At 45.5% G+C, this 24,165-nt stretch overlaps 2 protein-coding genes across 12 annotated transcripts in view; one reads left to right on the top strand and one right to left on the bottom strand.

The window, feature by feature from the left end:
* Positions 1–7,011, top strand: part of spryd3 (SPRY domain containing 3) — a 34,387-nt gene extending 27,376 nt beyond the window's left edge. For 3 of the 4 annotated variants that reach the window (XM_041241694.1, XM_041241692.1, XM_041241693.1), the window contains exons 9-11: positions 132–251; positions 998–1,170; positions 2,634–7,011. In XM_041241694.1, the coding sequence (XP_041097628.1) occupies positions 132–251; positions 998–1,170; positions 2,634–2,768 (428 nt within the window). In that variant the 3' untranslated portion in view covers positions 2,769–7,011. The remainder of the gene's footprint in view (positions 1–131; positions 252–997; positions 1,171–2,633) is intronic. The other variant, XM_041241695.1, reaches the window with a different exon arrangement.
* Positions 7,012–7,656: 645 nt separating this feature from the next.
* The window catches only part of lima1a (LIM domain and actin binding 1a), a 31,856-nt gene continuing 15,347 nt past the window's right edge, over positions 7,657–24,165 (bottom strand). For 5 of the 8 annotated variants that reach the window (XM_041241685.1, XM_041241687.1, XM_041241688.1 and 2 more), the window contains 8 exons: positions 20,465–20,845; positions 14,815–14,905; positions 13,707–13,831; positions 12,565–12,672; positions 12,144–12,198; positions 11,843–11,949; positions 10,222–10,355; positions 7,657–9,855 (listed from right to left, as the gene is read on the bottom strand). In XM_041241685.1, coding sequence (XP_041097619.1) covers positions 8,859–9,855; positions 10,222–10,355; positions 11,843–11,949; positions 12,144–12,198; positions 12,565–12,672; positions 13,707–13,831; positions 14,815–14,905; positions 20,465–20,845 — 1,998 coding nt within the window. In that variant the 3' untranslated portion in view covers positions 7,657–8,858. Of the gene's footprint in view, positions 9,856–10,221; positions 10,356–11,842; positions 11,950–12,143; positions 12,199–12,564; positions 12,673–13,706; positions 13,832–14,814; positions 14,906–20,464; positions 20,846–22,285; positions 22,394–24,165 lie in introns of those variants that run through there. The other 3 variants (XM_041241691.1, XM_041241686.1, XM_041241690.1) reach the window with 3 other exon arrangements.

The following is a 24,165-nucleotide window of genomic DNA, read 5'->3' on the forward strand; positions in this document are numbered from 1 at the left end:
TGTCAGCCCCCAAGTACCTGACCCAGAGAAACGAGAACCGCTCGATCCTGGGGAAGCAGAACCCAGAAACACTGGGCGTGATTGCATACACTGTGTCTCTGCTTTGACGCTGGGGTCTGTCCCTCCTGCAGACGATGGGAAGATCTTCCACGGCAGTGGGGTGGGGGACCCCTTTGGGCCCCGCTGCTTTGAAGGGGACGTCATGGGCTGCGGGATCATGTTCCCCCGGGACTACATCCTGGACAGCGAAGGTAAGGACACCTCTCCACCCCACTACGGGCTCATTTCCATTTCAATTGAAAAGCTGGTGAAGGTAGCTCTTCTATATCTCTTTGTGTGTGTTTTCCCAGGTGACAGTGGTGCATTCTCTTCCCTGCATCACACAGTATACACAGAATAGAGAGCGATGTTGTGTTTTAACTCCAGGAATAGTGAACCGATTTCAGTCGAACATTCTGATTGCGCTCTCCACAGAAATCGGGTGCTGACAAATCAGGTGAGGGGCGTTGGTGTTGACTGGGCTGATTTTTACCATTCCAAGTGAAAACGAGTCAAAAAACAGCAGCTTGGGTTTGTGATGATCGCGGCTTTTCATAGACTCTGTGCAGAGCAGCGATCCACACAAACCCAAGCAGCTGCCTCTTCACTTGCTTCACCTGGAATGGTAAATTCGGTTCAACGCCAGTCGCCTTCACCTGTGGAGAGCTTGAGCCGAGTAATCTGTGTTACTACATTACAGAAGAACAACAAAATCTGTCATGGGGGGTAAAGTAAACCAAGAATGCCATCGAATCTCTTAGAGAAGGGACCTGAATCTCTGATCTGCACAGTCTCACTCTGCTGTGCAGCTCTGAGCTGCTCGGGGGGTGGCGGAACTGAGCGTGCCGTGAAGCGGCTTCTTTCACTGAGCTGCAGTGAGCGTTTCACTTCCTTCGCGCCCCCAGTGTGTGTCCTTACCTCTCTGTGCGTGTGTCCGTGTCTCTCTGTGCTTCCCCAGAAGACAGTGACGACTGCCTGAACTCCATGGAGGTGAAGCCGAAGCAGAGGCGAGTGCAGAACGTGCTGTACCTGAACGACGCAGGCGTGGAGGAGCAGGAGGAGGAGGAGGGGGAAGAGGAAGAGGAGGAGGGAGAAGAGATGGAGCAGGAGCACCACGGCAAGAAAGTCATGGTAAAGAACAGAGCCTCCAAAACCAATAAAAACTGATCTGATACGCGCACTCTCAACGGGTTACAATTTTGGGATAGAGTCCACATCATGAAGTGATTTCAAGTATGTGAACCAAAAACTAATTTCAGTCATCGAGACTTACAGATGCAGTTGTCTTTGTGACTGCACGCTTATTTCTCTTTGTAAAAGCCAGCGGTGTACAGTGAATGAGCTGTTAAACGCTCGACTTTAGCGGCACGTTTAGAAATGCTAAAATGAGCTTCCTGGAACTCGGTATGACGAACGTTTCGACTGTACATCGGGGGGGGAATCGGAGACACAGTGATGGGCTGGATGACCCCGTTGTTGGTAAATTAAGTGCGAAAGTGTCTACAAATGGAATGCTTGGGGTGGGCTGTTCCAGAAAAGTGGAATGTTCCATTACATTATTGCATTGGATTAGGCTTTTGATGTCAGTGAAGGCCCCAGAACGTGATCAAACCTCTGAGGATTAGGACAAACCCATTCCATCCATCACCTTGGATCGCCTGGGCAAGCCATTAGTCTAACTAACCAGTGTAACTAAGGTACCGTTAACACTGATGTCCCTGGTTTGACTGTGAACACACACAATGCACAGTTTAGGACTCTACGGGTTCTGTTTTTAATTAAAGACACGCTGAACAAGACCCAAGCCAGCTGTTGATTTAAAGTATGAACTAACCGCATTTTTTCCACAGCTCCACTGATTATCGAGAACAGGTTCAAACAAAAGTTAGCTCAACAGCCTGGCTTTTCAGATGTCATTGTTTTAAAAACAAACCAAAAAAACACTTTCTCCAACAATCACAGATCCGTTCTTCTGATAGGCGTCCCATTGTGCCATCTAGTGGCGAGTTGCTGTAATTCAACAGATTCCGAAATGTTTAACCAGACTGACTGTACTCAAGACTTATCAAAAACAGGCAAAGAAGCTCATGTCAAAGCCACCCACTCTCTGTTAATAAATCTAAAGGTTTTTTTTTTTTGCAAGCATTCAATGGCTCTCTCTTTTCGTTGGCGTGAATGGCTCACTCCTGTCTTCCAGTTCTCTGTTTTGGATTGCTGCGTGTCGGATTCCCGTGTTTGGGATCGCAGCAGGCATGGCAGCTCCGTTCCTTCCAGACAAGGTTCAGCAGGTTTTGGGCAGCACTGCTTTTGGACCGTGGTTTGGGGTTTATTTGATTTTTATAGGTCGTTGGAATAAAGATCTGGTCTTGGAAGTGTCACAGCTGCCCGTTCCTGCCCTGCTGTGACACCCCCTGTAAAGGTCACACACTTTGAAGCTCTGGTTTAGTCTTTCTGAAGTTACCGGTTCAGGTGGTTCTGTGCACAAGCTGCTGAGCACGTCATGCGTTTTCTGCTTTTTTTCTTTTAAGGATCCTTGTGACACTTTTTTTTTGAAAACTTACACTGTAACTCCTCTCTCCTCCCCCCTCTCCCAGGTGTTTTTCACACGGAATGGGAAGATCATTGGGAAGAGGGAGGCTGTGGTCCCGGCCGGAGGGTTTTACCCCACCATCGGGATGATGAGCAGCGGGGAGAAGGTTGGAGTGGACCTGCATCCCCTGAGTGGCTGAGCTCGGATCGGACTCCGTCACTCCCCTCTACGGCAGGCTCAGACTCTCACTCACTCCCCTCTGCAGTAACCCAGCCAGGCTCAGACTCTCACTCACTCCCCTCTGCAGTAACCCAGCCAGGCTCGGACTCTCACTCACTCCCCTCTGCAGTAACCCAGCCAGGCTCAGACTCTCACTCACTCCCCTCTGCAGTAACCCAGCCAGGCTCAGACTCTCACTCGCTCCCCTCTGCAGTAACCCAGCCAGGCTCAGACTCTCACTCGCTCCCCTCTGCAGTAACCCAGCCAGGCTCGGACTCTCACTCACTCCCCTCTGCAGTAACCCAGCCAGGCTCAGACTCTCACTCGCTCCCCTCTACAGCAACCCAGCCAGGCTCCATGATAGAAATGTAGTCAGTATTTCAGACTGGCTTCAAAGACCCCACTTAGCTCTAACCTAATGCTACCATTGGGTTGTCCAGGATTTTTGCTAACCAGGAAAGCAGTCATTTCAATATGTCATTCAGACAGACAGACAGCACGAGGCTCCTGGCCAGTCGCTTAGACAGACATCGCTGGTCCCCTCCACTACCAATGAGCAAGGCTGTGGCAACACTGGTGCCCTAGCGGCTGACACGTTGTGGACGTTGCTGTCCTTTCACTGGACGCCTCCACAACAGGACTGGGCAGACATAACAGCGGTGGCCAGCGCAGCTGAGAGATTGACACTTTCCCCAGGACGAGCCTGGCCAAGCTCTGACCAGTGAACGTGTAAAAGCAACAGGGATAACCAGCTAATCGGCTACCCACATTTTTCACACTCGGCGGCCGGGCGAGGTCTGAACACCTCAGCGCTTGAGCGGAACGACACGCACGAGACTGGGGAAGAGCGACGGAGTCACGCTGCTGTCTGCAAAACCTGTAACTGCGTCTGAGACGAGGCTGGAAAACCGCTGGCGGTCCGCAGAGTAATCCGTGACAACACCGAGGCGTCGACACCCTCCTCTGTCTCCCTCTCCCCCTCTGCGTTCGTGTCACTGGATGAAGGACAGGGTTTCAGTTTTATAGTTCAGTACTGCTAGGTAGGTTTGGTGGAGGGACCTAGAATGTGGGATTTAACTCTGTGAAGGGTTTCCAAGCACAAGCAGTCAAGCCTTGTGAAAAACAGACATGCAGGGTTCACAAATAGCCAGCAGTGTGCTGCACAGCTGTACAGTTACAAATTCCAGTGCGTTCTAGGCTTCGGCATTTCAAGCAATGCTCCCATGTGTGAGTGAGTGTAGGGATTCAATTCAAACTGCCGACACAAGGAACGAGCCCTATCAAAAAGCTGAACCCAAATTCACATAGACAGTCACAGCGGAGAATGTATAAATGAATGAGTTCTGGGGTGACTGTGTCCTTTTCCCAATGGCTCCCTATAGCTGGAGACCAATCAATATTTAAAATCTGACTCTCCATACATATATATATATAATAATATATATATATATATATATATATATATATATATAAAATCAATAATTATTTTTTTAACCTTGAAAATATATTTTACAAATAGTCTAATAAAATATACCTACAAATATATAATAGAGTTATATGCATATAAATATATAATGTTATACTGTAGGAGGGTGGAAATAGTCTCTTGGCTACTTTGCACTGCTGCAGGTGAAAAAAAAACTATGGGAAGCTTCAGCTTGCATTACCACCATGGGCCCCAGAGGGCGCTGTAATGCAACGACCAGCAATGCATTAACCCAGTGGGGCACAACTCTGCCTCGGATTCCATTCCGATCCAGGTGTTTATTACAGGCAGGACCTAAATCAGCTACCTGAAGAGTCAGTTAACTAATGAAGGACCTGCTTGGGACGGAAACCCTGACCATAGTTGTGCACGGCTGCATTGACGGATTTAATACGGGCGCCACCCTTTTACAAGCGAAACAAAAAGGGTCTTTCGATGCAGAATGGTTTGTGTTTCACAGCGGTTGTGCGAAGAGGCTTTACAGAAACCCTCCTGTATATTTAAAAAAAAAAAAAATAATCGCTACTCATTAGAAATCCATAACTTCCAGTCCGCACAGATTAGGGCTGTAAAGACAGTAGATTTAAACGTTTTACATGACCTGCACATTTTCTATGAAAAAGGGTCGTTTTTAGTTCAGCTTTTGAATTTCATTTAAAATTGTACAAATGTTCAGTTCCAGCGTTTTGCGCAAAGCAAAAAAACAACGCAGGATCCTCGTAAAAAACGAAACATCTTCGGTTAAACGTCGAGTAAAAACACTGCGCTGTTTGTCTGATTTTTATTTCAGTCTTTAAATGTTTTCAACCTTCCAGTCCACATACAGTAGATGTTTACAAAGAGGAGACGGATTCAGCCTTGCTTTCCACACTGCAGCACTTTCCATCCGTCGTGCCTGGCTGTGCAAACTTTACCTTCTGATTGAGAGAGTGAAGGGGAGGGTTTTGTAAGGATGGCCAGGCATGCAAATCTCTACAAATGCCTGTATAGATTCCTACCTGTGTGTGTGTGTGTGTGTTAAAGGTAGGAGTCTCAGGCTGGTGATGCTACAACTGTTAGAAATGTAATTAATGATGACGCTGTGGCTGCTAAAACGCATCTGAGATGTTTTGGGAGGACGGTGGGGCAGTACTGTAATCAGTTCAACACTTGAAACCCAGCTAAAGTCTGGCAAACTTCCATCCCCTGCTCTCCTCCTCTCCTCCACGTGGCTGTGCACGGTTCCAAACGGTTTACACAGCAGGAGCTTAAATATATTTTTTGTTCTGTTCCATCTACAGTATTGCAAGATTTGTGTCTGGTTTTAAAGACACCCTCCCCCCCTCCCCACTTCAAACCAGCTCTGCCCTTTTTAATAGGCAAGTCCAAGATTACTGCTAAGGCAAGAAGTAAGAGAGATGCCAGCATTATGAAGCTAAATAATTTTCTTCTGAATGCCAGTTTTCATTAGGCTTGTTCATGTTGGAGTGTTCGTCCAGTCCAGGTTCTCTTATGGCCATCAGAAGCCACGTTGGAACCTCTCCGGTCTCCTGGGTCCCAGGCTGAGGTAGTGTAGAAATATCTGTAAGAAGTAGACTTGTCCTGTTTTAATGAATAAAGGAGTTTTCTTTTTTAAAATTGTAGAATTTAAAAATAATTCAGGACTGAAAGGGTTCTTAAACAGTGATTTGAATATCCTTTTGTTTTGAATGAGCTGGACAGCATGTAATTTGCACCATGTTACATTAAGAAAAAAATAATCATCTCTGTTGTTAAAGAAAGGATAGATGAACGCTCACCTCTACAGGGGAATGTGTGTTCTGGATTTCAGACCTCAATGCATCACTTTCCTTTGCAGGATAATTTTTTGATATTGATATATGATATGTTGCAGTGGAGGCTTGTTCCCATTCAAGTATGAAATGTAACCATTACCGTATCTCATAAAGACCCCTAAACCTGAACTATACCAAAGCTGCTTGCAGAGCCTGTGATGCAGTCATGGCCCGCCCCCCGAGGACATAAAACTGCGACGCTCGCAGATCCAGCATCATTTTTCCTTCAAACCTGCTGCAAAGTCAGGTTACAGGTTCCATTTCTATTCCAGGGAACCAGGGTTATGATGATAACCTAACATTTTCGCAATATGCCCGTGTCTTAGTCCTGGGTTTTTCTTATTGACCCCAAGCAACAGATATTCGGTCCTGTCCAGCCCTCATTATGAAAGAATCTGTATGTTTGCACACTTCTGGAAATCAGTGGCTAAAGTTTAACATGCAGGTTGAAAATATTTTACTCCTGCTTCGTTTTTCAGGGTTTTGTTTTGAGCTTTACATTTACACCAAGAAAAAACAATGATTTGAAATAATTTGCTTTATGATCTGACAGCCACACCCCACTACACAAAGTAGTCCTGACGGGTAACAGGAGCTGAGATAAGAACAGAAGAGGTTAATAGATCTGTGGGTTTATTATTCATAAATGTTTGTTTAGAGAATAACCTAAATATACAACTTTGGCCAAAACTTGGTCCCATCCAAAAGCTTTCTTTTAAATAAATCAAAAAAAGGCAGAGAGCAAAGTTGATCAAATGAATCTGCGTCTGCCGGCCGGAATCATCTGCATCAGCTTCTGGAACCCAAAAACACCCAAACTCTCTGGTATTTATGAAATTGCAACAGGCACTGTCCTATATAAAAATGTATGTACATAAGAGATGTTTATACATGTTAATAAAAGATGGCTATTTACACATTAACCTCCTCTCCAATGGCTCTCTGTGGTCAGTGCTGCTGTAGTCCAACAAGAAGCATCCACAGCAGGGCTGGCTAAAGCTGGCTTCTCCACTCTGGGTTTTTGTTCCAACCCTGTTCTAAATTGATCCAATTAAAACTGCATCCAGTGCTTGAAGTCATTGTACCTGTTAAACTGCAAGTGGAATAGCCCTCCGGCACTGTGATTGAACACCCCTGCCCTGGAGTGATCTCAGGGCTGAAGAGACAGAGTGACAAAGACAGGCTGAAAGTGCAGAATCAGTTTATCCTTGAAGAGGGGGGGGGGGGGGGGGGGGGTTGAGAGAAGTTAACCCTACCCAAGACTTTACAAAAGACTGGTACAGAAACCAGGATCAGAGGAGACAGAGTTGGAAACGAAGTGGAGCTAGACTTCGGAGTGAGGGAAGGAGACTCTTCTTCATAGAGTGGTGCATGAGGCGAATGGGCTACCTGTCTCCTGTTTAGGCAGAGTCACTGTGATCATTATACACTTCTGTTATGTTCGGCGTTTAGGCAAGTCATATTGACCCACTGCAATTTCAAAACACATTGAAAACTGCCTTGAATTGATCAAATGATTTCTCTCCATTCCCTCTCAATTAAATTTATTAGAAAATGAATCCACACAGTTTTGAATAAAAACAAAATTTATTAAAATGCTAAAGCAGTAAGAAAAGGCAGACATTATACATTATATACCTCTATTTAAAAAGAAAGTCTATCTTAGCCAGGTGTCCAATAATACTTTTTGGACGGACTATCCAAAAAACGCACAAAACGGGTCTGATAAAGACACATAAAAGGTGGCGACAAGACTGGTTTATATTAGGGCAGCTGTGCTAGGAGAGGTGTCCAGTTTACACTCCAAACCGAGGAGGAATGTTCTGCAGAGGAGCCTCTGAACCAGCTCTGGAGGAGCCAGGACAGTCAGGCTGGTGCGATCAGGCAGTTTGTACAGGAAGGAGACCCTAGAACACACACGGCCAGGGCTGAGATCGATTCCAATTGGCATTAACCCTATACACAACTGTTACAATGAAGTTAAACCACTGAGAACGGACAGGATCAAGGAGAAAGGATTACTTGACCAGTGCCATTATAAAAGAGGCTTGTAAGGGTTTCTTGTTCCATTTGGCCATAATCAGTTAGCAAAAGCAAACTTTTAGCAGAAAAGAGTGCTGTACATTAAAAAAAATAAAAATAACTGGAATGTCTAAGATTATTAAAATGCCGTTTACAGCCTTTAAGAAACGCGGTTCAAGTGACTGTACAGCCAGCATTGTAGCCTCATAGTCCTAGTGCAGTACATGGGTACCGTTTCCAGTTCACTGAAGACAGCCCTGCTAAATCCGAGATGCTAAACACAAGTTTAAAAAGCAGCACATGATTTCACTGGCAGAATAAAAAAAACCATGACTTTGCAAAGCAAATCAGGATCGCGCACTTCATTTCCAGAGAGTGCCAGATTAATGTAAAATAATTTGCCTTGGTAAGAAACTCCACCCATTTACAATTACCAACTCAGAATGAGAAATATAAAACAACAATTAAAAATATGCATTACATAAGTTAGTCAGAAAATATATAGAAATGTAACATTACACACACACACAAAAAAAAAAAAAAAAAATTAAGGGCAGCTTCTTAATTAGCAATGAAATCAGAACAAAACTTTATATTTCCAAAAACCTGTGCAGTTAACTAAAAAAAAAAATAATAATAATCTGAGAAAAATGATACAATAACTTCGTTATGAACAAAAAGACCATCACCAAATAAAAAGTGATCAGGATTTGTGTTTACTTAAAATCTTCATGAAAGCCATCTCCGCTCAGTCCTCCTCTTCATCCTCCTCGTAGTATCGATTCCTCTTGATCAGCTCCTCCACCGACACATCCTCAGCCTCCTCCCCGTCCCAGAAGCCCACGTCCTGGGACTTGCGGTTGCCGTCACTGGGGACCACCTCTGGGGTTCGGTCCCCCTGCTCCAGGGCCAGTGTGGAGGGCTTCGGATCCTCCTTCCCTACCACAGGAGAGCGGGCGGGCGACGGAGGGCTCTCCTCTGCCTGCAGCGGGCAGCCCTCTCTCTCCGAGGAGGGGGTGGGAGAAGTGGAAGGGGAGACTCCGTTCAGCACGCTGTCCCCGGTGGCTTCCACAGGAGGGGAAGCTTTGGCTTCCACCTGCACCTTTTCAGCTGGAGACTCACGTTTGGTTTGTTCCAGTTCCGGGGTCTGTGCTCCCGTTTCCTCCTCCTTCCTCCTCCACTCTTCCTTCGCTCTAACCGGCTGTCTTGGTTCCCTGGGGGCCCGCACAGGACTGTGCGCCACGGTGAAGGGGCGGCAGCGTTCCTTGAGGGAGGCGCTTCGCCGCAGTTTCTGCAGCTCGCTCCGCTCCGGGTTCTCGCCCTGCTCCTGGACCTCATCCTCCGGGGGCCACTTGGCTTTGAAGGGCCTCGCTGTACCCACCTCCACCGTTGCACTCTGGCCCTCAGCACTCTCCCCCTGTGGCTGGGGTGGCCAGGCGATTCTCAGCCTCTTGGTCTCCAGAGGTTTCTCCGCAGAGAGTCCCGGGGTGGAGCTCTTGGATTCGATGCTGGCCGCCAGGACGTTGACCTTGGCGATGGGGGAGTCCTCCACTAGGGGGCTCTGCTGTTTGTCCGCGGGGGTCAGTTCAGGTCGCTGGTGCTCCTCTCCCTCGCTTTTACTTGCCCACAGATCCTTGTGCGGCCTGTGCCCGAAGCCCTCGTCGTAATTCCCCTTGGCCTTGAAGAGCTGGTTGAAGTGCGGTTTGCAGTAGATGGTGCCGTGCAGGGAGGCATAGTTACCCAGACTGTTAAGAGAGAGATGCAGCTTATTAGAACAAGGCTAAACTCAAACCCCTATCCACACTGCCTACAATAGAGGAAACCCACACTATAGCTGCTCACATCATTACGAAAGAAAGAGAAAGATTGGATAGCAATCAAGTCTTAAATAACGACAGGGGGCTGTTACCCGCCTTTGACAAATTCACCACTAAGTGGTTACTTACCATTAAAGACTCCTCCACATGTTTGTATAAAAATTGCTTTAACTACACATTATATCCCTTTCAGCCACACTGTATGAAACTGTACCAAGTTCACTACCCGTGCATCTGCTTTTAAATGAAAGCCTTGCGCCAGCGGTTAACCCCGCGAGCGCCAGGGTGTCTCACCTGAGCTTGCTGTTGCAGTGAGAGCAGCGGAAACAGCTGTTGTGATAAACCTGCTGATTGGCGACAAGCTTCTCCAGGGGGTAGACCGTCTTCACGCACGCCACGCACGTCTCCCGGGCCGGCAGCTGGAACTTCTGTATGAAAAACACTGCCTGCGTTAGTTCCCTGTGGCAGCATGTAAGCAATGTTAAAGGGGTTTCCCTACAGTAAAGAGCGCACCAAAGTGTAATAAAGCATAGTGAAATCATGCTGAAGCACAGGCAAGCATTGCGAGGGATGGCAAACCAGGGTAAATGCGTAACATTGTAAAAGTGCTATGCCATGCTGCTCCACACAATTAAGATTAAGAATTAAGAAAATAAATTAATTTAAAAAAAAAAAAAAAAAAAAACCCTGTGCTGAAATAATAGTCCAGGGGGTGTCAGGTGATCTGCACACATACCACATTGCCATCTAATTAACCCACCCTCCACAGACCCCTGCACAAGCCTGGTTTTGAGATGATGCACTGCTCCAAGGCCATGCTGTGATGGGTGTATTAAACTGCCTTCCGGGGTCAGCTTTAGAGCAATTTAAAAACAAACATTTACAGAAGTCTGAAGTCCTACTAAGTTTAGAGTAGGCTTCCCTTCCTAGGGAACAATTATGCCCTCTTGGGTCACAATTTGTTTATTTTTAGAATTTTCTCATGTGAACTCTGGAGTTTGAGAAGTTGCCCGGCCATAACTTTGGAGGAAAAAAACATGCATTATAAAAATCCACACACTGATAGGAAATTTAAAAATGTTACGATTATACAAGCAGTGACTGAATGGGCTGTATGGGAGGAGCGCCCTTCACTGCAGCATCTTGACAGCTGTCCTTATACTCACACTGCATCCCTACAGAGCTACAAGCAGACAGGATCGGGGAGAAAGCAGGAGGAGGAGGAGGAAACGTCAAGGAGCAGAGAGATGAACAAGAACAACTGTGAAGAAAAGGAGCATTGAGGACAAGTCCAGCAGGAACAGCACCCGGTGGAATACGCGCCAAAGGAAAGGAGAACGGACGTGTGTAGGAAAGTACAGCACAACAAAACAAAGAAATAAAAACAGAAAAAAAAATCAGGTACCATCGGCGTGTTCCGGTTACCGTCAGGCAGGTTGAAACACTGGATTAAAAATCTAAACTGAAAATATCTCATTTTCGATGTGCGTTTACACAGTTGATTGTAGCTGGGGTGTATTGTACACAGGAGCGCTCTTGTTTTTAGCTCTGTACAGCGCTCTGGGGATGCCGGAGAGTGTCGCGCACCCTGTGTATTGCATTTCACAAACTTGCTTATCCATAAAGGTCTGGTGCATGTGGCTTAGTTGCCAGTATTTGACCACAGCATTTAGTTCCACTAGAGGTTTGTATAAAAACACAGTATACAACAAAATTGGGATCGTGCGCCGCGTCTCCTATTCAGGACAGCAGGGAGGGTATGGAACGGGTTACCTAGCCATGTTGATGCTGAAAGCATTGGGAACCTTCTCCAAGTTGATGTTTTGATATCAGCCAGCTACTGGGAACTGGACTGGGGAGAGGACACCCCACACAAGGAGGTGCATGTGTAGGCGTGTGACGAAGGGAAGCCTACCTTGATGGGTTTGGAGACAGAGTTGTCCAGATGATTTGAAGACATGGGGCTCTTGGGGCCGGATCCAGACCGATTCCCCACCTCGGGATTACTCTCCGCCTTCCCTGCTGAGAGACACACGGGAAGAAAGGAGGAAGAATCTGGTTGGTCACAAACCAAAAAAAATTACTGCATGCAGTGTGAACAAGAGGGCAGGAATGGAAGCTGAGTGAAAGTCTAGAACAGAAGGTAGGAAGCACTTCTGTTAGAGTTATAGATGCATGTGCTTAATCAACAAACACACAAAACAAACTTCACTTACTTGTGTTGGCAGTGGAGCTTGTTCTTGACTGCTGATTTTTCTCAGTTACAGGAACCTAGAAAAAAAGTCATAATTAAATCTGAAATCTGCACACACGCAGGGGAGCAGGACACATCCTCTGCATTTCTGAAAAGCGTCTAGGAGACTCTTTCCCTCCCTTCAGTGCAGTTCTTTACGGCACACGTCTGTAGTTAACGTGGGGGTGCACAATACTAAAGTTTCCGGGACCTCTACTGTGCTTAAGGTGTTGCTATGGAAAGGAGTATACTTGGATCTAGAAGCATGTATGCCATGTAAAAAAAGAGAACAAATATAAAATTATTACATTAAATAAGAAAAAGGTCTCCCTAAACCAGGTCTGTAAATATATACGTGTGTGTGCTTCTGTGCTCCGATCCTCGTCCTACCCCCACACCAGTACCTGGGACCCCTCAGTGGAGGTGGGGCTCTCCAGGGGAGAGGGTGGCACGTTCTCCTTCTGCTCTGCTTTGTGGAGCTTCATTTCCAGGTCAGCAGGGGCAAGGTCATTCTGCAGAGAGAAGGAAAGGGAGGAAGAAGGTTATAAACCACGTAAGCTCTCCTGGAAACCCAATACTGCTTCAGAAGCCAAAAACTCCATGGAGTTCGGAGGAATGGATGCTGCTGAATCAGTGAGCACCTGAATCCCATTAAAACAGATCCCCAGCTTCAAACTGGTTTACATGCAAAACATAGGAGAGAGAGAGAGAGGATTTTGGAATCTATCTCCGATTAGATGCATACAAAACAGTGTTACTGTGAAGAAAAGAGATTCCACACTCCTGGAGACGCAAGTTGTAGAGCCATGTTTCAGGAGAAAAGCCCACCAGAAAAAAATAAATAAAATTTGCCATTTGAGACTAGCTGTACCAGGAGCATGTACAAAACACACAACAAAAAAAAGTCAGCTGGGCTGACCTCCAGTTTTGCAATTCAGATTCAGCTAAACTGCTCACAGCGATTACGTTAAGGCAGCGGGTTTGTATGCATAATGACAGGAGTCATTTTGCTGCCCAGTTTGAAACCGAGTGCCCATGCTGTGCTGCGATTAGTACCTGGAGCCACAGACAGCAGTACAGAGTATCTGCATTAATATGCATGGAAAGTGATGCAGCCCCATGCTGAGCTGGTATGTGGGGCTAATCCAGCCAAGGCACTTCGTAACTGCAATATAACTAATGCTGCCGGCTCCGACTGACAGGAACCAGTTGGGACAGGACCCTGTTAAAATCAACACTGCAGTAACTTTTAGGGTTAGGAGGTGATCGCAATCAGTACCATGCTAAAATATAATCTAGTGTTATGTTGAATAGGATACTGGAATGGACAAATTCTTAATGCTGATTAAGTGCAGGGATGGAAATAAGACTCCCATTGCACAGCAGTGCAATCCATTCCTGGTTTTACCAAGAGTTTAAAATCACACACCTGAGCTTGTCACCTTTACACTAATCAAGCTCACAGTAAAACCTGGAATGGGGGGAAAGACTGCTGTGCGACCGGAGGCACTCCCCCCATCCCTGCAAGCGAACGAGAGCTCCTTACACTCTGAGGAGACACAGCGTCAGCCGCAGCCTGGTACTTCACCATCCGGTCCTTCAGAGGCCTGCTGTCATGAAGATCCAGACGCTTCTCCTGACTGGAGCCAGCAGAGCCGAGACCCAGCTGAGCTGAGGATGAAACGAGAGAGAGAGAGAGTCTGTTCACTCTTACACCCTACACGCCACAGCTGTTTGTCATGTTGCATCATTTTTTTTTTTGGGTAGTATTGGGCCATTCCGTGATGTTATAACATTTGTCTCACTAGAATGAAGATACTGATGTTCCATATTTGGACATTGCCCCTCCTCTCCTCCAACTCCACACAATCAGGCTGGCCATTAGCCTCATATCAAGGACTTATCTGGGCAAAACTTTTACAGAACAGAAGACCATTTCAAAACGTGTCAAACCCCCCCACCCCCCCCAAAAAAAACCACGACATTGACAGTGTGGTTATTTGTAAAGACATTGACAGTGTGGTTATTTGTAAAGACATTGACAGTGTGGCTATTTTTAGTAGTACTTCAGCTTGTTCCGCTGTGACTGCAGGACCATCGGTATAAACCAGGCTGAATGAAATGTGGCACCAATCTCCAGTCTAAGCAGTTTCCTGTTCCCTCCATCACTGGAGGACTGAAATAAACCCGGTCGGCTCTTTACGAACGGCAGCGAACGAAAACACTGAGGGTCTTTATCTGCTGTCTCCAGGCACGCTTTCTGGGTCGTGCTTCTTCAGGACGTTGGATAGCGTCCAATGTGGCAGATCACTCCCTGCATTACACACAGGACCCAAAGTGAGAGTTTCCTGAACTCGTCAGACAAAAAGCGAAATTGTGAAGCTGCTGGGGATTCCATCAGGTCAAAAACACCCAATTAGGACACCTTCCAAGCTGCTGGATTTCCACCAAGCTGCTCAAATTAAGCCAGCTTTAAAACTGTTCACATCTTGCAGGCTTAACAGAGGGAGCAACAGCAGACCATGCCTGTGGTTTGCTCCCCAGCCAGCTTAGCCTACCCCTGCTCTTACTCTAAAAACAGTTTAACCTTCTCTACAAAACATCCTACAAAACCTAGTAGAGCTGAAGTGTCCGAGCTGATCCAGTATCCCTACCTCTCTCCTGGAGGTCCACGTGGTTCTCTTCCGAAGCGCTGTTCTCAGGAATCCATCCCTTGACCCTCATTCTGCCTGGTTCTCGAGAAACCTACGGGGGAGAAAAACAAAAAAAAAAAATATCCTGGCGTGAGTACAACTGTATCCTGGGAAAAATAACTCCTTAAAACAGTTTCCTCCGAATATAAACCCAGCAGTGAAACAGGGAGATCCCTAGGAGGAGTCGCAACTTTCTCCCAAGCTCCAGAAGGGACTGATTGAGCATGCAGTGTGAGTCAGTCCCTTCTTAAAGCTCCCCCGCCCCCCGGGAGGAACTCATTAGCATAGGCTGCCCCCGTGTCTGGGAGATCTGGAAAGCCAATCAGCAGCCTGATTGTATTACCCATTGGGGACACATTCACACCTGGGGATTACTGCCCCTCTCCATCCCCCACAAAGCATCTATTTAAAAGGAGTAGATGGATGGGGATAAAAATGCAGAATTTGTTTAAATGCATTTTTCTTTCTTGGTTTATTAGAACGCACAGGTATGTTCAGCAGGAACATTCATTTCAAAAAATCTAAACCAACTTACTTGCATAGTGGCCGAATAGTTCAGTTACTGTTCGCAATAGTCATCTGAAGAATCAGACCCTCCAACAAAAGGGTTAATAAGAGACATCACCATACAGCGACCTCACAAAGCCTCCCTAGTCTAAACCTCAGCTAGGAACAGCAGCCCCACTCTGACGGCCCCAGCCCGGACCCCCTGCTTTCCTAGGAATGCAATGAGCTCACTGCCTAACCCTCCGGGCTGCATCTGCAGAGCTGCAAAGGTCACCCATGCACACCGTTACAGCAGACAGGCACGCAGGCATGAGATTCCCAAAAGGAGGAGGAAGAGCCATTAAACTGGACGATGAAAGATAAGGGTGATGGATCACAGAGACTGTACACTCTCTCTAGGCATGCTAATGTGGAGCAAGGGCGTAATCACGGCTTCCAGTAATGAAACTGGAAGGAGGGTGGGTGCACTGCCAGGTCCATCACTCGGGCTTCCAGCAACCATTAAAATGATGTATTGTAGGACAACTATACAAACTGGCTCTCGTTTCAATGAAAAAGAGCGAGTCCGGTTACATCGGTCGGTCCCGACGCGATGGTGCTGTATAGGGAGGATCACGGGTCAGTCTGGGAGTTTAGGGATTCAAAGCTAGCTGTGGGTCAGCAAGCCCTCACCTTTCTGAAAGGGGGATCGCAGCTGATCAAAATTCAGCAGCCCTTTCTTTTGTTAGTTTAATCCCGAAGCCAGATGGTTTGAATAAAGACCTTGAAGCAGGAACGCAAGACAGACTAATTCCATTACCTGTGTGCATGACCCCAGCAGAGGGGGTGGGGGAGCGATAGAGAAACATGAAACCAAACCAAACCAGTCAGACTACGAAAGGGGGAGGGAAGAGACTTCCAACCCACACCCCTAGAGGAATATTTTTCCCAGGGACAGAGGAGAGAAAAAACACCCCCACACCACTTCCCACAAGAGCCTTTCATTTACAACACACCAGGCGTCAAAATTTGCCTTATTCCAAACTAGATCCTGGCTGACTCACACTAAAAACAAATCCGCAGAAATCCCCTTTTCCAGTTAGATTCATATCTTCAAACCAAGAGTGCAGTTTTTTCAACAGTTCTGCAAAATGAATCTTCAGAAATCCCCTTCTTAAAACCAAAAAAAGACAAAAGACAGTGTAGTTTGTTCAACGGTTCTGCAAAATTTACAGAACGTCTCTACAGCCACTGAAGGTGTACAAGTTTTACCGGAGAGACATTGGGCAACCAAAAACGGGGCAGGTGCTGCTCATTATCCAACACAAACACTGCTGACTGGGGAAACTGGACGAGTGTAAACCAGAGGGGTTTAAAAAGCATTAAACAAAACACACACGCACGTGGACTGTCCTCTTACAGGAAACCAGAATCAAAACCATTTTCCAATTGTTCGTCAGACACAATGGGAAAATCCATAATGTAAAATAAACATTAAAAAAAAAAAAAAAAAAAAAAAAAAAGAGGACGCTGATCTCTACCATAGTCTGGGACAGACACGAGAGTCAGATTTCCACTGTGTGGTGGTGAAGGCTCCTACTGCTGATAATTATGTTGACAGACAATACACTTGGGAGCAACGCTGACTGATAAACCCTTCATTATGTTGAAGGTGCGATCTGGCGGCTGTCAGTAGAGGTGCACCATTAACGGGACTGTCTGGGTGAATCATGAGAACGTCTGGGTCTCACACACACACCTTGATTTGTATAAAACTGCCTCTCCTTTAAAGCTGCATTAACTGCTATGAGTAACCCTGCAGACTGAGTCTTCACGCTGTGAGGGGAAGTGATCAGTTTTACCAGGGTCTGACTGTTCAAACTTCCGGTCATTTCACTAATATACCTAAAAACCAAAAGGAGCTTCGGAGAGAGCCAGGACTGAGTGCAGCAATGCTGCTGGCGTTTCAAGCCTTGCTAGAAAACCAAAACAAGAATCCGCAATCAATCCTGGCTCCCTCTGGCCTTGTTCTTTGCGCCGACTCGATGCCAGCAGCTCTGAGCTTATCTCAGAGAGTAGCAGCGCTTTGGAATTTGTTGTTGAAATTGCGATAGCGTTTATATATATATATATATATATATATATATATATATATATATATATATATATATATATATATATATATATATATATATATATATATATATATATATATATATATATATATTATATAATAAAAAAAAAAAAAAAAAAAAAAAGTCTCGATCTGAAACAGCAGCGATTGCCCAAGCCGGTCTTCCAGTGTGGACTTGCTTCAAGCTTCAAGAACAAAGCTTCAGGTACAGAACTCAAAAACGCCTTCTATGTGTGGAAACTGAAAATACCTCATCAAGGGAATGCAAACATAGTTAAGAGAATGGGCCAGTGTGAGGGGGAGGGAAGAGAGTCAACAGGCTACAACAGGCAACTGAACATTCTCAGTGTCAAAGTATTACTCAATCTCCAAACACACATTAACTGCTGGAGCGCTGGAATCAGGCTCTGGGTACAGTATGTGTTTAAACCATGTGTTTTTCTGCTCGGTAAAGAAAACAGGGTTTGCCGGGACAAATCGTTCTGCTTCAGACTAAACCTGAAAGCCACGCTGTGGAGGAGCGGTCAGTACTGTCAGGTGCTTGGAGTACAATGAAAGAAATGACACAGGAAATACTTGGTTAGGGCAGGGGTGGACCCTTCTGCTGTCTGGTCTTTGTTTCCATCCAAGTTTTAAATGGTTTAATTTGAACCAAATTCTCTATTATGCTGACCCGGAAGCAGGTAATTCTAGAATGTTACCCATTAAACCTGGAATGGAATGGAATGGCTCTCCCAGTCTGATTGGACGGTCCAGGGTTAGGGGTTACAAGAAAGCAACATAGTTACCAGAGCCCAGGCACACGCGCACACACGAGGACTGGGTACAGCTCAGGAGAAACTAAAATCTACAACACTTCATTTGTGCTCGACTCTACAAAATCAATGTCTCACCCAAAAACTAAATTTCAAGTCAAGATAATCAGCTGCATCAGGACAGGGCTAGCTGCTCCCCCCCCGCCCCCCCGGGTCACATGGCAACCTGCGTGCCCCACTTCCCGTCAGCTGGTGCACAGCTGACCAAAGGATGACAGACTCCCCATTGAGAGACGAGGGCAAGGACACAGGAAGAGCTTTGTTACCCAGGAGGAGTGAGGACTCGGGGCAGAGGAGAAAGAAAGAAAGAAAGAAAGAGAGCAGAGCTGCTCCGTGCGGAGTTATCCAAACCACTCCAGGCATGGAAAATCTCAAATCAGGCATTTTCTTAACAGGGGGGGTGGGAATGGGTGACAGCGGCTGTACAATAGCTACACTACAGCACAAGCCCAGAATAAATTGATCAAGTTCCAGATTTGATCCCCAGGAGGCTGCACAATGGACATGAATAGAAATCCGCTTGTAAAGTGAAGTCGTTCAAACAAAACAAAAAAGGTAGCGATTGAGTTTAACACCTTCCGTTCCTTCAGGGTAAACAGAACATCCGCCCCAGTTCTCTGTTCCAAACCAAGCGACGTTTCAGCTTGGTCAGGTCACAAAGGCAGCGATTTATTACTAGAGACGGTGCAGTATTACTGTCTCGTCTCGGACCGCAAGTCAAGCCTGTTTCCATCATGGCTGATAAATGCAGCAATCTTAATTAAAAAAAAAAAAAAGCCTTTGGGGAAACAGCATTTCATTCAACTGTCCTAATCAAAGCAACTTCAGAAAAAGGACAGACATTAATTGTAGATTGCCTTCAGAAGAACAGAAAAGATTTAGAAGTACTGGCAAGCAGAACTTGATAGCAATCTGGCGATTTAAATTAATCACAGAGGAGATTAGCTATATAGGTATAAAATAATTCTTGATTAGAGCATTACAGCCTTCTGGCAACAGTTTAAAAAAATGCTCCTTAACAGAGAGCCGCACCCACCCCCAGCAGAGCTCCCTCGTTTCCTGGCATTAATGATTCTTTTGGGAAATGAGCCAGTCCTGGGAGAAAATTAAAATCCTGGATTGCGCCTCGCTGCACTAGGCTGCGTGTCGGGGTGCAAGTCGAGCTCTGCTACAGACAATACGTTGTGTGGCAGGCTGTCTCGTCTCATGCAGCTCGGGTTCTGTCTGCACACGCTGTGCAAAACGGCTTGTGTGGCAACAAGGAACTGCTTTTAACCCTTCACTGCCCTGGGTATGTTCCCCATAGCTATTTTCCATTACATTGGATGCTGGCCAGCAAAGGGTTAAGCCTAAGGAATTTCTTTTTACTTTAGAACTGCGCTGTGTGTTCTATGCTCTGGGTGACATCAGCACACAGGAATCCTGATCAGTCCCAAGCGAGGATTGGTTGATTTAATAACATTCAATGCACTTGGATCTGGGTTCAAGTCCCAAGTTTAGTCTGCAGGCAGAAGAACCCCGCTATCTGAACTTTAAAAATGCAAAAGGGTTAGAGACTCTGACAGTATAGACCTCTAGGAGGGGAGGGGTCTACATTGGGAATGCTGCTTTATAACACTATACAACATTGATCTTTAAGGCAAAATGGGCAGATGTTAAATTGAGATGATCTGTTGCCAAAACCGGAATGTTTAATACCAAGAAGAAAAAAAGAAAAAAATCATTCAATCACTGGAGACATTGCAAAAAGACTTGTGTAATGATTCAGTTCTTTCACAAACAATTAAACTAGAAGTTCTGTTGCGCATGCTTTGTGGATATAATCCTACACATCCACGAAGCCACCACACTTTTCTTGTGTAACTTCTGGCAACCTTCAAAAGGCATCCTTACAGCACTGAAACCAAAGCCAAAAACCAGCCCCCCCAAAATCAACACTGGAGGAAAATGTAGCCTTTGACCAATCAAAGAGCAGATCGCCAGAAAGTTACTCCGATACAAAACTGAGAACTTGTGCCAAGGAAAGCCCATACCAAAAAACGCAAATTAGATGAATGGCTCAAGATTACAGCCATGAGAGATGAATCCCTCCTCAGCTGTATGAAAGCTATTCATCAGCTTACCAAGGAGAAAAGTCTCAAGCTTGAACAGTGGCAACGCGTAACCAGCCTCCTACCTTGTCCTGGCTAGAGTCTCCCTTCTCAAACATCATCTTAAGGCTGTTGAGCTGCACGCTGCTCTTCTCAATCCTGACAGGAGAAGTGGGCGCCGCTTCCCCCCCCTCCCTGGACATCGTCCGCTCCATCCCCTCCTCTCTCTCCGTAGAGAACTGGAACAGAGCGCTGGGGGCACTTCCTGGGGACTTCACTCTGCCAACGTGGTTCTGGTCCGTCTGTGCCGGAGTGTCAGGCTTGGCGCTGGTGGGGCTGACTGTCGAGGGGAGCCTCGGGCGGGGGGCGGGGTTCGGTTGAGGGTCCGTTGAGAGCGTGGTCTCCCACCGCTTCTTCAGCACACTGAGGTTGCCTCTCCTGAAACTGCGGGTCAAGTTTTCGGGGTTCTGCAGAGATCAAACCCAAGCCGTTACACACCCCAAAACCCAGTTCAAATAGTTGCACTTAAAACCTGGTTACAGAAAGAGAGCCCGCTGCATAAGCATATTTAAAAAGGTCTCGTCACACTGGAATCTATACTCAAGTAAGGGGGTTCAGGTAAAACCTGCCACAATTCTAGGCTACAGAATCTGCAATTCAGAGTCTCTCTTCACAGAATAGTTGTGCGCTGAAGGATCGAGTCGGGACCTGAAGATGTTCTTCTAGCTGTAATTTGAGAGCCGACAGGAACATCAGCAGCTGCCTGAAACCCTTCTTAGTTGTTTTTGCTCAATTAAATCTAAAATCAGATTCAAAGTGAAATAGAAATATTAAGCCGCTTAGCATATCACTGGTCTTAACTGTAAATGTAGAACTATTTGGTTCCGGAAGGTTTGGAGTCTGTGCCCCAAAGATTCATTCTACTACCCGGCTCTCTACCTTTCCCCACAGCAATACAAAGAGACGTCAAATACAGCAACTCTCAAACTACAGAATGCATTCAAAAAATCAGCAGCCTCTTAAAATAGAGGTACTCCAAAAACAAAGTTCTACAGGCTTTTATAGTTCGCTTCACCATTACAAACAAAATCTCATGGAATGAATACATGCAATGCCTAGCCCAGCCTGCACAGTGTTGGGTGTGGGTCAATAACAAAACAATAGATTTATCTGTATATTGCTGTTGCTTGAGGAGCGATTTAACCTACAGGACTTGTCCTTGGCAATTTTGCCACAAGGTTTTCGGACGAAGTTAATAGTGAACCCGCTTTAAAAATCACAAAGCGTAAGAGACTACAGCTCTGTAGGTTACATAGAAATCAGATCCAAAAAAAAAAAAAAAAAAATGCATATTTTTATCCTGTTCCTCTAATAAAAAAAAAAAAAAAAAAAGGAGCTACACAAGCCTGGAAAATTAACACGAGGATTTCCAAGACGTCTTGGATATGGGGGAGAAGGAATTCTGAGCTTTCTACTAAAAATATCGGGAGGATCTGAAATGCTTCGAATTCTCCAAAAAGTTGGATGGCTACAACACTATTCAACAGGGCCTCAATATTTGCATTGATCTATTAAAAAAATAAAATCTGTTACTAGATTGTGAACAAGCGATTATAAAAAAGGAGAAGGAAGGAAGACCACATGCAACTTCATTCAAATAAAAAAGGTTCACTGCTTGGGATGAAATTAAAACAAAGCTACAAAAATACAATGCTAGTGTGGAAAGAGAAATGGCACATTCTTTTCCAAAAGATCTGAAAAGCATCTAATGAAAAGGTAAATTCTAAAAGCTTATTGCATTAAAGAAAACCACACTAGACAAAGGTATTCACAAAGTTTTACAACTAAAAACGAACACTTAGAAGTTAACAAAACCTTTTAAAAAGAGAGGATAGATAGAGAGATACCACGAGTCGTGTAACAGGAACCCCAAGGCGTGTGCGGTCTTCTCTCCTCCCTTTCAGCAGCGCACAGAGATCTGAACTCAGATGTTTGCAGTTAGCTGCGCTACATGTTCAAAACTTTACCCCCTCCCAGAAAGAGAAGGGAAAAAAAAAAAAAAAAATCCAGGAAATGGGAAAGCAGGAAGTGATCCTTAACCCATTGTGGCAAAGTTCCATGAGAATTACAATTTGATCCGTTTGCCCTGTATATGAAAAAAAAAAAAAAAAAAAAAAAGCAAAACCAGCATACAGACGAAATTACAAGGAATAGTGCTTGTGAGAGTTTATTACAAGTCGTACTTCCATGAGTCGTGGGAAGAAATATATCTTGGACACACAAAACGGTGGTTCCCATGTTTGAGATTGAGGAACCTCAGTTTGCAGCCTCAGGGCAGAGCAAGGTCTTCAAGATTAAGGAGTGCCTGACCTAGCTCCGAGATCACTTCCTTATAAGGCACTAAGGGCTCCACACTGAATCACGACAGGTATCCTGGGATTCGTGAAACTGAACTGCGCAATCGTTCCCAGATCACATTACAATGACACACACACACACACACACACACACACACTGGATCAGACAGCAACAAAGGACAGCAGGTCTATCCCAGTACACTAAGATCATGTAGCCAATTCATGAACCTCAGACAAATTTAAAAAGAACAAAAAAAAGACAGCATTTCGTAATCTACACAGGCACAGCAGTTTAGGTTAAATAAAACTGGGTCAAGGATTACAATCCAGTTACAGCATAAGAAACTGAAACAAAAAGGCCGTTCCCATGTTTGCGTACCTCAAATGCCAAAAAAGTATCTGCAGGAAAAGTAGCAAAGCCGACAGCAACTAAACCTGCTGAAATAACTTTCTAAAAGTCAGTTGCACACAACCCCAAAAACATACAAGGCTCTCAGCTAAAGTCTTTAGTTCAAGAACCTACAGCAAGCCCAGTAAATCTTCACATGAAGGCTCTTTAGCAAACCCCATACATGTTAGCCAGTTAGACACATATTTAAGAAAGATTAAAAAATGACCTTGATCTCAGAACTCTTCCCCAACTCCGCAATCAGACCTAAAAACCAATGAATCAAATTGAACAGGATGCTGATGTATTAGTTCGTCACATCTTTGCCCCACCAAGCCCCAGGAGGGGCGTGAAACAAAAGCACACCTAGCACTGTCGAACCGTGCGCCGTTCTGAGAAAAATCAAACCACTCCCAGCTCGCAGAACTTCCAGGGTTTTATTGAACAGCATCCCAGAATAGGAAGGTAGTGTGAGGGAAGAGTCTGGGACAAGCCAGCTCAGAGAGCACCTGGCACGCTGCCTCAAAAAAAACACACACACACAAGCACTCACTTAACACAAAGTCCCAGCAACAGCAGAGGAGAGAGGGAACGCAGGTGCTGAAGAAGAAGTATACTGAAAGCTAGTTAAACTTTTCCAAAAGAAATAATGTGTCGCACCGCTGGACAAACACAGTGAAATTACTTCTGTTTATTTGTTTGAATTTGGTTGTTGCAGATTCAAGTTTCAGTTGTGTGGTTGAACAAGGACAGGTCAGGACAAAACCACTGCAACAAAAAAACAAGGGGGCGGGGGAGTTAGAGAATGAGCAGGTGACCCATACCAACAGGGAGTTACATGATCCGCTACCCCCAACGTGATTAGTTACCCGTTTGCTACATTCCCTTAAATTCCTAGTTACACGACACAGCCAGTTAAATATATCACACAATGTAAAACCTGGCCTGGCTCGAACTGCTCTGCAACAGGAGTGCCTTTCAAATCCAACCCCGGCATTTCTCGTGGTTTAATCTAACATTAAAAGCAAGCTCCCACACACAG

This window comes from Polyodon spathula, unplaced genomic scaffold (genome assembly GCF_017654505.1).
Source record: "Polyodon spathula isolate WHYD16114869_AA unplaced genomic scaffold, ASM1765450v1 scaffolds_806, whole genome shotgun sequence".
Classification (NCBI taxonomy): Eukaryota; Metazoa; Chordata; class Actinopteri; order Acipenseriformes; family Polyodontidae; genus Polyodon; species Polyodon spathula.